Source organism: Bombina bombina, chromosome 5 (genome assembly GCF_027579735.1).
Source record: "Bombina bombina isolate aBomBom1 chromosome 5, aBomBom1.pri, whole genome shotgun sequence".
Classification (NCBI taxonomy): domain Eukaryota; kingdom Metazoa; phylum Chordata; class Amphibia; order Anura; family Bombinatoridae; genus Bombina; species Bombina bombina.
In genome coordinates, this window is record NC_069503.1 from 897,828,364 (window position 1) to 897,842,834 (window position 14,471).

The 14,471-nt window shown below is 43.2% G+C and overlaps 1 protein-coding gene across 1 annotated transcript in view; it reads right to left on the minus strand.

Moving 5' to 3' along the window:
* Positions 1 to 611: 611 nt before the first annotated feature.
* LOC128661655 (kinesin-like protein KIF20A) overlaps positions 612 to 14,471 on the minus strand; it is a 368,820-nt gene continuing 354,960 nt past the window's right edge. Inside the window, exon 19 of the mRNA XM_053715886.1 lies at positions 612 to 872. Within this exon, the coding sequence (XP_053571861.1) occupies positions 612 to 872 (261 nt within the window). The remainder of the gene's footprint in view (positions 873 to 14,471) is intronic.

The following is a 14,471-nucleotide window of genomic DNA, read 5'->3' on the forward strand; positions in this document are numbered from 1 at the left end:
ATAAAAAAAAAAAAAAAAGAACTAACAAGGGGTCCTGATTTAAAGCTGAAGCGTAGCAGATTCAGGAGTAATTTGCAGAGGCACTTCTATACAGAAAAGGTGATTGATTCATTAAATAAAATTTTCATAAGAGGTGGTAAACACTGTGGGGGACTTTAAGAATGCCTGGGATAACCATAAGGCTATCCTACAAACTAGATAAGTTTATACTTTTAGGAAATATTGGGCAGATTTTGACAGCAGATACAAACCATAGGCCCAACATGTCTGTGTGCCTTAAAAACAAGTGATAGAAACAAAGTAAAAAGCATGAATGTCCCTTTAATCATCATGTTATGAACTAGACAGGCACTCAAAAAGCATTGCAACCTTCTCAGAATGTAATGCTCTATAATCTATGAATATTCAACTTCTCTGAACGGTAACTCCTCAAGTTTCATGAATCCTGGCCTACATGTGGCTCTCTAAAGACTGAAGCTAGATAACCAAAATACTAAAATAAAAAATAAAATTAAAAAAACATTTAAACATTTTATTTAATTACTCAGAATAATACATCATTTTTTGTAAAAAAACAAACAAACAAACCCATAAACACATAAAAAAACAACTTATTTACGAAAGCGCAGTGACCTTTTTGTTGTGGCCGGAGTCTCTTCATGCTTCTCAGTGGATTTGCTCTTGTTCTTAGAAGCAGGTGACATTGTGAGTTTAAGATTAGAAAACAAACCTCTCTTAGGTTTGGGTTGATAACCATCCGTAGAAGACAAGAGATTTCGACTTTTTTCAAGTTCCTCCTGCAGATCTGCTACGGAAGCCTCAAGCAAAAGAGCACGTTCTGCTATACTCTGCAGGCCTTTCACTTCCTGATCCTATAGAACATGGATTAAAAATATAATTTATGCTTACCTGATAAATTAATTTCCTTCTTGGCAGGGAGAGTCCACAAAAACATTAATAACCTATGGGAAATACTTGACCTGGCCACCAGGAGGAGGCAAAAACACCCCAAACAAAGCATTGACGCATCCCTCCCACTTCCCTTACCCTCTCAGTAGCTCAAACCGAGGATAAGGCAAATAAGAGACACACAAGGGGTATAGAGGTGCCAACAACTGCCACCACTACACAATATTAGGGTGGGTTCGTGGACGCTCACTGTCAAGAAGGAAATGACTTGGGTAATAAAATTTTCTTTCTATTGGCAATGAAAGTCCACGAAAACATTAATAACCTATTGGAAATTAATACCCAAGCAGTGGAGTACAAGGATATTCAGGAGGAAAAGTAGGGAAGGCAGCTCTAAATCACTAGGCACCACTGGTTGTAAAACCCTTCCCCAAAAAATGCAGAGGCAAAAACATAAAATCTGTAGAATTTCATGAAAGTGTGTAAGGAAGACCATGTAGCAGCCTTGCAAATCTGTTTAACTGAAGCCTCATTCTTGAAGGCCCAAGTAGATACCGCATGGGTAGAATGTGCTATAATTCGGGATGGATAGATCCATGCTGGCCCTTTATAGAGTAGGTTGATGCGAATCAGACTTCACAGCCAAAAGGAATGGGTTACAGCTGAGGCCTTCTGTCCCTTGCACTTACCAGTAAACAGAACAAATAAGGAAGAAGACTGATTAAAATCCTTAGTAGCTTGAAGGTAGAACTTAAAACGCCCAGACCACATCCAGATTATGCAATAACCTCTCCTTGGTCTCCAAGTATGGTGGTTTGCACTGTAAGGCAGATAGTTCTGACAATATGAGCAGAGGCTAACAAAAATATCACTTTCCAAGTGAGTAATTTAATATCAAAAGAATGCATAGACTCAAAGCTTAAAAAGGGGGGAGCAACAGGGTTGAATAAAGGTCTAATTCTAACCATAGATTGAACAAACTAGCCAACTTTTTATGTAACAAAACTGAAAGGGCAGATATCTGACCCTAAAGGGAACTGGTTGAAAGGCCCTTCTCCAGACCATCCTGGAGAAACTGTAAAATATGTGGGATCTTGACAAGCGAATCCATGCTGATCACACCAGTACAGTTAAGACCTCCAGACCTTGTAGTAAATAACCCAGGATGGGCATAGGAAACGCATACCCTGAAGAACAGGAGTCTGAGATTGCCACCAATCGAGACTTCTCTCATCTGGGCGTCCAGGCTTATTACCTGTTACAGATCAGAATGGTCCCCCCATTCCACTGTTTGAGCATACGTAATTTTAGAGGTCACAGATGAAATAGAGCAAACTTAATAGCATCCAAAGTAACAACCATAAAACCTACCACTTCCATGCGTTAAGCCACCAAAGGTTGACCTGTGGACCGGCCATCTGCAGTTTCTCTCTGCGCTAGTCTGTGAGAAATATGCACATGCTGATGGAGTCTAAGATAATCCCCAGGAAGTGAACCCTAGTAGTCGGAACAAGGGAATTTTTTTCCAGATTGACCTTACAACAATGTGTCAGAAGTAGTAACCTCTCCGTGTAAGTCTATTACAGGTAAAGATGTGCAGATGTGGTCCCACAAATGGACAGTGTTTATCATAATTATAGTGTACGGTTGCGGGTTTTATGGTGTCCCACACCAGGACTTTAAATAAAACAAAATTTATGCTTACCTGATAAATTTCTCTCTCTTGTGGTGTATCCAGTCCACGGGTTCATCCATTACTTGGGGGATATTCTCCTTCCCAACAGGAAGTTGCAAAGAGGACACCCACAGCAGAGCTGTCTATATAGCTCCTCCCCTAACCCCCACCACAAGTCATTCAACCGAAGACAAGTAAGAAAAAGGAGAAACTATAGGGTGCAGTGGTGACTGTAGTTTTAAAAATAAAAACACCTGCCTTAAAGTGACAGGGCGGGCCGTGGACTGGATACACCACAAGAGAAAGAAATTTATATGGCAAACAATGCAGATGTTTGACGAAAATCCCTAGTAGCTTGTAAATAAAACTTTAAGGCACGAACCACGTCAAGATTGTGTAACAGACGTTCCTTCTTTGAAGAAGGATTAGGACACGACATAACAACAATTTCCTGATTGATATTCTTATTAGATACTACCTTAGGAAGAAACCCAGGTTTGGTACGTAAAACTACCTTATCTGCATGGAAGATCAGATAAGGGGAATCACACTGCAAGGCAGATAACTCTGAAACTCTTCGAGCCGAAGACATAGCTACTAAAAACAGAACTTTCCAAGATAAAAGCTTGATATCTATGGAATGCAAAGGTTCAAACAGAACCCCTTGAAGAACTTTAAGAACTAAATTTAAACTCCATAGCGGAGCAACAGGTCTAAACACAGGCTTGATTCTAACTAAAGCCTGATTAAACGCCTGAACGTCTGGAACATCTGCCAGACGCTTGTGCAAAAGAATAGACAGAGCAGAGATCTGTCCCTTTAAGGAACTAGCTGATAACCCCTTTTCCAATCCTTCTTGGAGAAAAGATAAAATCCTAGGAATCCCGACCTTACTCCATGAGTAACCTTTGGATTCACACCAATGAAGATATTTACACTATATCTTATGATAGATTTTCCTGGTGACAGGCTTTCGAGCCTGAATCAAGGTATCAATGACCGACTCGGAGAAACCACGTTTTGATAAAATCAAGCGTTCAATCTCCAAGCAGTGAGACACAGAGAAATTAGATTTGGATGTTTGAATGGACCTTGGAGTAGAAGGTCCTGCCTCAGCGGCAGAGCCCATGGTGGAAAGGATGACATGTCCAGATCCGCATACCAAGTCCTGCGTGGCCACGCAGGTGCTATCAAAATCACCGAAGCTCTCTCCTGCTTGATGTTGGCAATCAGACGAGGGAGGAGAGGGAACGGTGGAAACACATAAGCAAGGCTGAAGGACCAGGGCACTGCTAGAGCATCTATCAGTGCTGCCTGGGGATCCCTTGACCTGTACCCGTAACAAGGAAGCTTGGCGTTCTGACGAGACGCCATCAGATCCAGTTCTGGTTTGCCCTAAAGTTGAATCAGCTGGGCAAATACCTCCGGATGGAGTTCCCACTCCCCGGATGAAAAGTCTGCCGACTTAGAAAGTCCGCCTCCCAGTTCTCTACTCCTGGGATATGGATAGCTGAGAGATGGCAAGAGTGAACCTCTGCCCATAGAATTATCTTGGAAACCTCCATCATTGCCAGGGGACTCCTTGTTCCCCCCTGATGGTTGATATAGGCTACAGTCGTGATATTGTCTGACTGAAATCTGATGAATCTGACCGCAGCTGGCTGAGGCCAAGCTTGAAGAGCATTGAATATCGCTCTGAGTTCCAGAATGTTTATCGGAAGGAGGGCTTCCTCCTGAGTCCACGTACTCTGAGCCTTCAGGGAGTTCCAGACTGCGCCCCAGCCCAGAAGGCTGGCATCTGTCGTCACTATAGTCCACTCTGGCCTGCGGAAACTCATTCCCCTGGACAGATGGACCCGAGATAACCACCAGAGAAGAGAATCCCTGGTCTCTTGATCCAGATTTAACAGAGGAGACAAATCTGTGTAGTCCCCATTACACTGATTGAGCATGCAAAGTTTTAGTGGTCTGAGATGTAGGCGGGCAAACGGAACTATGTCCATTGCCGCTACCATTAGGCCGATCATTTCCATACACTGAGCCACTGACGGCCGAGAAGTGAAATGAAGAACACGGCAGGAGGTTAGAAGCTTTGATATCCTGACCTTTGTCTGATAGATTCAGTAGAGATGAAAATTTTTCTGAGTTCCTAGGAAGGAAACTCTTGTGAGAGGAGAGAGAGAACTCTTTTCTCTGTTCACTTTCCACCCGTTAGACCTCAGAAAGGCCAGAACAATGTCCGTATGGGACTTGGCGATTTGAAAAGTCGACACCTAGATCAGAATGTCGTCTAGGTAAGGAGCCACCGCTATACCCCGCGGCCTTAGAACCACCAGGACGAACCCTAGAACCTTCGTAAAGACTCTTGGCGCCGTGTCTAACCCGAAGGGATGAGCCACAAACTGGTAATGCCGGTCTAGGAAGGCGAACCTGAGGAACTGATGATGCTCTCTGTGAATCGGATTGTGAAGATAAGCATCCTTTAAGTCCACGGTAGTCATATATTGACCCTCCTGGATCATAGGGAGGATGGTTCGCATTGTCTATCTTGAAAGATGAGAAATTTGTTTAGGATCTTGAGATCCAAGATTGGTCTGAAAGTTCCCTCTTTTTTGGGAACTATAAACAGGTTTGAATAGAAACCCTGCCCCTGTTCCTCTCTTGGAACTGGGTGGATTACTCCCATAACCAGTAGGTCCTGAACGCAACGTAAGAATGCCTCTCTCTATCTGGTTTGCAGATAGTTGTGACAGATGAAATCTCCCCTTTGGAGATGAACCCTTGAATTCCAGAAGATATCCCTGGGAAACAAATCTCTAGTGCCCAGGGATCCTGGACATCTCTTGCCCAAGCCCGGGTGAAGAGAGAAAGTCTGCCCCTGACTAGATCCGGTCCCGGATCGGGGGCTACTCCTTCATGCTGTCTTAGAGGCAGAAGCAGGCTTCTTAGCCTGCTTCCCTTTGTTCCAAGCCTGGTTAGGTCTCCAGACTGGTTTGGACTGGGCGAAATTTCCCTCTTGTTTTGCATTAGAGGAAGCCGAAGCTAAGCCACCCTTGAAGTTTCGAAAGGAACAAAAATTATTCTGTTTGGTCCCCCCGAATAGGGTCTGTCCTTTGAAGGGGATGTTAAGAAGCTTAGACTTCGAAGTAACGTCTGCTGACCAGGACTTAAGCCATAGCGCCCTACGCGCCAGAATGGCAAAACCTGAATTCTTAGCCGTTAGCTTGGTTAAATGAAAAACGGCGTCAGAAATAAAGGAATTAGCTAACTTAAGAGCTTTAATCCTGTCTAAGATATCATCTAACTGGGTCAACCTGTAGAGCCTCCTCAAGAGACTCGAACCAAAAAGCCGCTGCAGCAGTAACTGGAGAAATGCATGCAAGAGGCTGGAGAATAAAACCTTGATGAATAAAAATTTTCTTAAGGAGACCCTACAATTTTTTATCCATAGGATCTAGGAAAGCACAACTGTCCTCGACAGGGATAGTTGTACGCTTAGCTAGGGTAGAAACAGCTCCCTCCACCTTAGGGACCGTCTGCCACGAGTCCTGTATGGCGACATCTATGGGAAACATCTTTTTAAAAGCAGGAGGGGGACAGAACGGCACACCTGGTCTATCCCATTCCTTAGTAATAATTTCCGAAAACCTCTTAGGGTCTGGAAAAACATCAGTGTAAACAGGCACTGCAAAGTATTTGTCCATTTTACACAATTTCTCTGGAACTACAATGGGGTCACAGTCATCCAGAGTCACTAAAACCTCCCTGAGCAATAAGCGGAGGTGTTCGAGCTTAAATTTAAACGCTGTAATTTCAGAATCGGACTGAAGTAAAGCCTTCCCTGAATCTGAAATGTCACCCTCAGATAGAAACTCCCTTGCACCGGCTTCGGAGCCTAGGGAGGGTATATCGGACACAGCTATTAAAGCGTCAGAAAGCTCTGTATTTGTTCTAGCCCCAGAGCCGTCTCGCTTTCCTTGTAACCCTGGCAGTTTGGATAATACCTCTGTGAGGGTAGAAGTCATAACTGCCGCCATGTCCTGTAAGGTAAAAGAATTACTCGCTAGATGTACTTGGTGTCACTTGGGCGGGAGTTATAGGTTCTGACACATGGGGAGAGCTAGATGGCATAACCTCCCTTTTTTCAGTCTGAGAATTCTCTGGTGATAAATCTTTAAAAGCCATAATATGGTCTTTATAGTTTATAGATACTTCAGTACATTTGGTACACATTCTAAGAGGGGGTTCCACAATGGCTTCTAAACATATTGAACAAGGAGTTACCTCTATATCAGACATGTTTAACAGACTAGTAATGACACCAGCAAGCTTGGAAAACACTTTAACCCCTTAACGACCGACGACGTATGCCATACGTCCTCAAAAAAAAAAGCACTTAACGACCGAGGACGTATGGCATACGTCGTCGGTTTAACAGAGCACTGGAAGCGATCGGAATCGCTTCCAGCTGCTCTAACAGTATTGCAGGCTTGCCTTGAGGTCTAGGCATCCTGCAATACTGTTCCCGAGTGCCGGGACCGGATTGATCACTCCCCCACGAGTGATCACTTCCGGTTTCGCTCCACGTGGAGCCCGGCAGTGTTTCAGAGCATCGGAAGCGAACGGACACGCTTCCGATGCTCTGATTGTGTGCTAAGTGCCTCGGTGGGTCGAGGCACTTAGTTAGTTATAAAATAAAAGTAATAATAAATAAAAAAAAAAAACGTATATTAAAAAAAAAGCCCTAAATAGCCCCCCCCCCTCCCCTTCACTAGGCATCCAAGATGGCGATGCCCAGTGCATCATGGGGCCTCTGGGGGTGTCCCTAGCCTGCCTCATCATAGGGGCAAGCTAGGGTCACCCAATCTGAGCCTCCCACCCTAAAAAAAAAAAATAATAATAAAATACCCCATTTGTCTGATCATGTCAATATTTGTAAATATTGACTATGATCAGTGTGGATCTCCCTCCCTCTCCTCACTTGCCATTTTGTTGGAGAGAGAGAGAGACCTGTATTTAGCAGAGAGAGAGATTTATTTCTTTTATTTGTTAAAAAATATAGATCCAAAGGCTCTTTTCAGAGCCATTAACCCCTAGCTTGCCAGTGATCACTATATATCACTGGCAGTAACATAGGTGCACTTTTTTTTTGCTGCATTTTGCTGTCTGTGCATTTTTTTAGGGGTTAATTTTGTTGTTATAATTTTTTAAAAACCCAAAGGCTCTTTTCAGAAACATTTAGTTAATTTAATTTAATTTTCAGAGCCATTAACCCCTAGCTTGCCAGTGATCACTATATATCACTGGCAGTAGCATAGGTGCACTTTTTTTTTGCTGCATTTTGCTGTCTGTGCATTTTTTTAGGGGTTCATTTTGTTGTTGTAATTTTTTAAAAACCCAAAGGCTCTTTTCAGAAACATTTAGTTAATTTAATTTAATTTTCAGAGCCATTAACCCCTAGCTTGCCAGTGATCGCTATAAATCACTGGCAGTTGCATAGCTGTACTTTTTTGCTGTCTGTGCATTTTTTTAGGGGTTAATTTTGTTGTTGTAATTTTTTAAAAACCCAAAGGCTCTTTTCAGAAACATTTAATTTAATTTAATTTTCAGAGCCATTAACCCCTAGCTTGCCAGTGATCGCTATAAATCACTGGCAGTAGCATAGCTGTACTTTTTTGCTAGTTAATTTAGTTAATTAATTTAGTTAATTTAATTTACAGAGCCATTAACCCCTAGCTTGCCAGTGATCGCTATAAATCACTGGCAGTTGCATAGCTGTACTTTTTTGCTGTCTGTGCATTTTTTTAGGGGTTAATTTTGTTGTTGTAATTTTTTTAAAAACCCAAAGGCTCTTTTCAGAAACATTTAGTTAATTTAATTTAATTTTCAGAGCCATTAACCTCTAGCTTGCCAGTGATCGCTATAAATCACTGGCAGTAGCATAGCTGTACATTTTTGCTAGTTAATTTAGTTAATTAATTTAGTTAATTTAATTTTTTTTAGTAATTGTTTTCTGTGACAGATACAAAAATGTCACAGAAAAGATATAGTGCTGAGGAGGCGTATGCCATCCTTGCGTCAGAGTCAGATGCCTCTATTTCTGACTCAGACCCCAATTTTGACCCTGCCATGTGCTCAGATACATCACTAGATGCAGTCTCAACTGATAGTGATGTATCTGTGGCTGCTAGCCCCCCTGCCAGCCCCCCTGCCAGAAGGAGGCGTGTTGCTGCCATTGCTGCTGAAGAGTGGGTAACGCCTCATCTCCAGAGGCCAGATATCCCACCCTTCACAGCAAATGCTGGCATAAATATAGATGTGGCAGGTTTTAGCCCCCAGCAGTTTCTGGAAGTGTTTCTGGGCGATGATATATTGGGGAACATTGTCGCCCAAACTAATTTATATGCCCATCAGTTCCGTGCTGCAAAGCCTGGAACATATTTGGCAAAGCAGCAATGGGCCCCCATCAATGTGCCAGAATTCAAAAAATTCTGGGCATTGACTATGCTGATGGGCATCATAAAGAAACCCTCCATTCGCTCCTACTGGAGTACTAGCCCCATCTGCTCTACCCCCATTTTCTCCCAGACTATGTCGAGGAAGAGGTATGAAATGATTCTGCATTTCATGCACTTCAGCGACAACAGCCTGTGCCCCCCTAGGGAGCATCCCCAATTTGACAGGCTGTATAAAATCCGCCCCCTGATAACCCACTTTTCTGCCAGGTTTGCAGAGGCTTATACACCTGGAAGGAATATATGCGTTGATGAATCCCTAATGAAGTATAAGGGAAGGCTGGGATTCAAGCAGTATATTCCTTCCAAACGCTCCAGATATGGGGTAAAGGTGTATAAGCTCTGTGACAGCGAGACTGGGTATACTCAGGCCTTCCGGGTGTATGAGGGAAAGGATAGCCACCTTGACCCTCCAGGTTGCCCAGAACATATGGGAACCACTGGCAAGATTGTCTGGGACCTGATATTACCCCTAATGAACAAAGGGTATCACTTGTACTTAGACAATTTTTATACAAGTGTCCTTTTGTTCAAGCTACTGTATTGCTTTGATACAGTAGCTTGCGGTACAATTAAAAAGAACCGCGCAGGTTTCCCAGGACAGCTTGTACGCACCCGGCTACGAAGGGGGGAGACCTCAGCTCTGCGCCAAGAGGAGCTGTTGGCACTGAAGTACAGAGACAAGAAGGATGTATACCTTCTTACCACCATCCACACAGAGAGGACGGTGGCGGTTTCTGTACGTGGCAGAGCTGAGATCATAAGGAAGCCAGTGTGCATCAAGTCTTATAACCGGCATATGGGTGGGGTTGATCTGGCTGATCAGCTGCTGCAGCCCTACCTAATTATGCGGAAGACAAGGGCCTGGTACAAAAAGGTTGCAATTTACCTAATGCAGATTGCAACCCACAACGCTTTTTTGTTGTTCAAAAAAGCAAACCCCAGAGTTAAAAAGACTTTTTTACAGTTTCAGCTCCAGATTATTACGGGGATTTTGTACCATGATGCACCTGCTCCCCGGGCGGTGATGGGAGAGAGCAGAGTTGGGGCTACCCATTTTATTTTTAAAATCCCCCCTACTGCCACAAAGCAGAAACCACAAAAAAAATGCAGAGTCTGTACCAAGAGGGGGAAGAGAAGGGACACCATATATTACTGTCCTGATTGCCCTGGACAGCCTGCACTCTGCATTGGGGACTGCTTCAAGCGGTACCATACAATGGTCAATTTTTAAAAAAATAAATACATTTGCTGTTACATATATATATATATTTTTTTGGTTATGTTTACAGTTAGATGTTTTTTTGGTTTTTTTACTTTTACTGTGCCAGATTTTTACATTTCACTACTCTATTTTTTTCTAAAATTGGGCCTGTTTTTTTTTAACCAAAACCCCTGTCAAACCTATGCATGGGGGACATAGGTGTTCTCAGGGTGCCTTGCAGAAAACAACCTGAAGTATATTTTTGTAATAACTTACAACAGTCTCTCCTAAATTATAGTCAAAAAGCAATGTGTCTGTAAAAATGAAAATTGAAAAATTACCACCATACACTTTTTCCAATTTTTTGGGCTAAAACGGTTGCTTCAAAGGCATCAAAGCACACCATATACAATACCTTGGGGTGTCAACATTTAAAAAATATACACTTTGAATGCAATAAATAAAAGTGGGGTATGCGATAGGCCCCAAACTAAAGATAGGCCTATCAGAAGAAATACTCTCATTTTTAATAACTAAAATCACAAGTCATAAAATTGTAACATAACCTTCCCAAAATCCTGGCAAACCTATGCATGGGGGGCATAGGTGTACTCAGGGTGCCTTGCAGAAAACAACCTGAAGTAATTCTTTTGCAATAACTTACAACAATCTCTCCTAAATCATAGTCAAAAAGCAATGTGTCTGTAAAAATGAAAATTGAAAAATTACCACCATATACTTTCTCCAATTTTTTGGGCTAAAACGGTTGCTTCAAAGGCATCAAAGCACACCATATACAATACCTTGGGGTGTCAACATTTAAAAAATATACACTTTGAATGCAATAAATAAAAGTGGGGTATGTGATAGGCCCCAAACTAAAGATAGGCCTATCAGAAGAAATACTCTCATTTTTAATAACTAAAATCATGTAACATAACCTTCCCAAAATCCTGGCAAACCTATGCATGGGGGGCATAGGTGTACTCAGGGTGCCTTGCAGAAAACAACCTGAAGTAATTCTTTTGCAATAACTTACAAAAGTCTCTCCTAAATCATAGTAAAAAACATAATTTATGCTTACCTGATAAATTCCTTTCTCCTGTAGTGTAGTCAGTCCACGGGTCATCCATTACTTATGGAATATTTCTCTTCCTAACAGGAAACTGCAAGAGAATTACCCAGCAGAGCTTGCTATATAGCTCCTCCCCTCACCTATCATAGTCAGTCATTCGACCAAAGCAGACGAGAAAGGAGGAACCATAGGGTACAGTGGTGACTGGAGTTTAATTAAAATTTAGACCTGCCGTAAAAACAGGGCGGGCCGTGGACTGACTACACTACAGGAGAAAGGAATTTATCAGGTAAGCATAAATTATGTTTTCTCCTGTTAAGTGTAGTCAGTCCACGGGTCATCCATTACTTATGGAATACCAATACCAAAGCTAAAGTACACGGATGAAGGGAGGGACAAGGCAGGAACATTAAACAGAAGGAACCACTGCCTGAAGTACCTTTCTCCCAAACACAGCCTCCGAGGAAGCAAAAGTGTCAAATTTGTAAAATTTTGAAAAAGTGTGAAGCGAAGACCAAGTCGCAGCCTTGCAAATCTGTTCAACAGAGGCCTCATTTTTAAAGGCCCAGGTGGAAGCCACAGCTCTAGTAGAATGAGCTGTAATTCTTTCAGGGGGCTGCTGTCCAGCAGTCTCATAGGCTAATCGTATTATGCTACGAAGCCAAAAAGAGAGAGAGGTAGCCAAAGCCTTTTGACCTCTCCTCTGTCCAGAGTAAATGACAAACAGGGAAGAAGTTTGACGAAAATCCCTAGTTGCCTGCAAATAGAATTTCAGGGCACGGACTACGTCCAGATTATGCAAAAGTCGTTCCTTCTTTGAAGAAGGGTTAGGACACAGAGATGGAACAACAATCTCTTGATTGATATTCCTGTTAGTAACTACCTTAGGTAAGAACCCAGGTTTAGTACGCAGGACTACCTTGTCTGAATGAAAAATCAGATAAGGAGAATCACAATGTAAGGCAGATAACTCAGAGACTCTTCGAGCCGAGGAAATAGCCATCAAAAACAGAACTTTCCAAGATAACAACTTGATATCAATGGAATGAAGGGGTTCAAATGGAACGCCTTGAAGAACATTAAGAACTAAGTTTAAGCTCCACGGCGGAGCAACAGACTTAAACACAGGCTTAATCCTAGTTAAAGCCTGACAGAAAGCCTGAACGTCTGGAACTTCAGCCAGACGTTTGTGTAGAAGAATAGACAGAGCAGAAATCTGTCCCTTTAACGAACTAGTAGATAAGCCCTTTTCTAAACCCTCTTGTAGAAAGGACAATATCCTAGGAATCCTAACCTTACTCCATGAGTAACTCTTGGATTCGCACCAACGTAAATATGTACGCCATATTTTATGGTAAATTTTTCTGGTAACAGGCTTCCTAGCCTGTATTAAGGCATCAATAATCGCCTCCGAGAAACCACGCTTTGATAGAGTCAAGCGTTCAATCTCCATGCAGTCAGCCATCTATCAGCACCGCTCCCGGGTCCCTGGACCTGGATCCGTAACAAGGAAGCTTGGCGTTCTGACGAGACGCCATGAGATCTAGATCTGGTTTGCCCCAACGACGAATCAGTTGAGCAAAGACCTCCGGATGGAGCTCCCACTCTCCCGGATGAAAAGTCTGGCGACTTAGAAAATCCGCCTCCCAGTTCTCCACGCCTGGGATGTAGATCGCTGACAGGTGGCAAGAGTGAGACTCTGCCCAGCGAATTATCTTTGAGACTTCCAACATCGCTAGGGAACTTCTGGTTCCCCCTTGATGGTTGATGTAAGCCACAGTCGTGATGTTGTCCGACTGAAATCTGATGAACCTCAGAGTTGCTAACTGAGGCCAAGCTAGGAGAGCATTGAATATTGCTCTTAACTCCAGAATATTTATTGGGAGGAGTTTCTCCTCCTGAGTCCATAATCCCTGAGCTTTCAGGGAATTCCAGACTGCTCCCCAGCCTAGAAGGCTGGCGTCTGTTGTTACAATCGTCCAATCTGGCCTGCGAAAGGTCATCCCCTTGGACAGATGTGGCCGAGAGAGCCACCATAGAAGAGAATCTCTGGTCCTTTGATCCAGATTTAGTAGGGGGGACAAATCTGAGTAATCCCCGTTCCACTGACTTAGCATGCACAATTGCAGCGGTCTGAGATGCAGGCGCGCAAATGGTACTATGTCCATTGCCGCTACCATTAAGCCGATTACTTCCATGCACTGAGCTACTGACGGGTGTGGAATGGAGTGAAGGACACGGCAAGCATTTAGAAGTTTTAATAACCTGGCCTCTGTCAGGTAAATTTTCATCTCTACAGAATCTATAAGAGTCCCTAGAAAGGGAACTCTTGTAAGTGGTAATAGAGAACTCTTTTCCACGTTCACCTTCCACCCATGCGACCTCAGAAATGCCAGAACTATCTCTGTATGAGACTTGGCAGTTTGAAAACTTGACGCTTGTATCAGAATGTCGTCTAGGTACGGAGTCACCGCTATGCCTCGCGGTCTTAGTACCGCCAGAAGTGATCCTAGAATTTTTGTAAAGATTCTTGGGGCCGTAGCTAATCCGAAGGGAAGAGCTACAAACTGGTAATGCCTGTCTAGGAAGGCAAATCTCAGATACCGGTAATGGTCCTTGTGAATCGGTATGTGAAGGTAAGCATCCTTTAAGTCCACCGTGGTCATGTACTGACCCTCTTGGATCACGGGAAGGATGGTTCGAATAGTTTCCATTTTGAATGATGGAACTCTTAGAAATTTGTTTAGGATTTTTAAGTCCAAGATTGGTCTGAAGGTTCCCTCTTTTTTGGGAACCACAAATAGATTTGAATAGAATCCCTGCCCGTGTTCCGTCCGCGGAACTGGGTGGATTACCCCCATTAGTAAGAGGTCTTGTACACAGCGTAGAAACGCCTCTTTCTTTGTTTGGTTTGCTGATAACCTTGAAAGATGAAATCTCCCTCGTGGAGGAGAAGTTTTGAAGTCCAGGAGATATCCCTGAGATATGATCTCCAACGCCCAGGGATCCCGGACATCTCTTGCCCAAGCCTGGGCGAAGAGAGAAAGTCTGCCCCCCACTAGATCCGTTTCCGGATAGGGGGCCCTCTCTTCA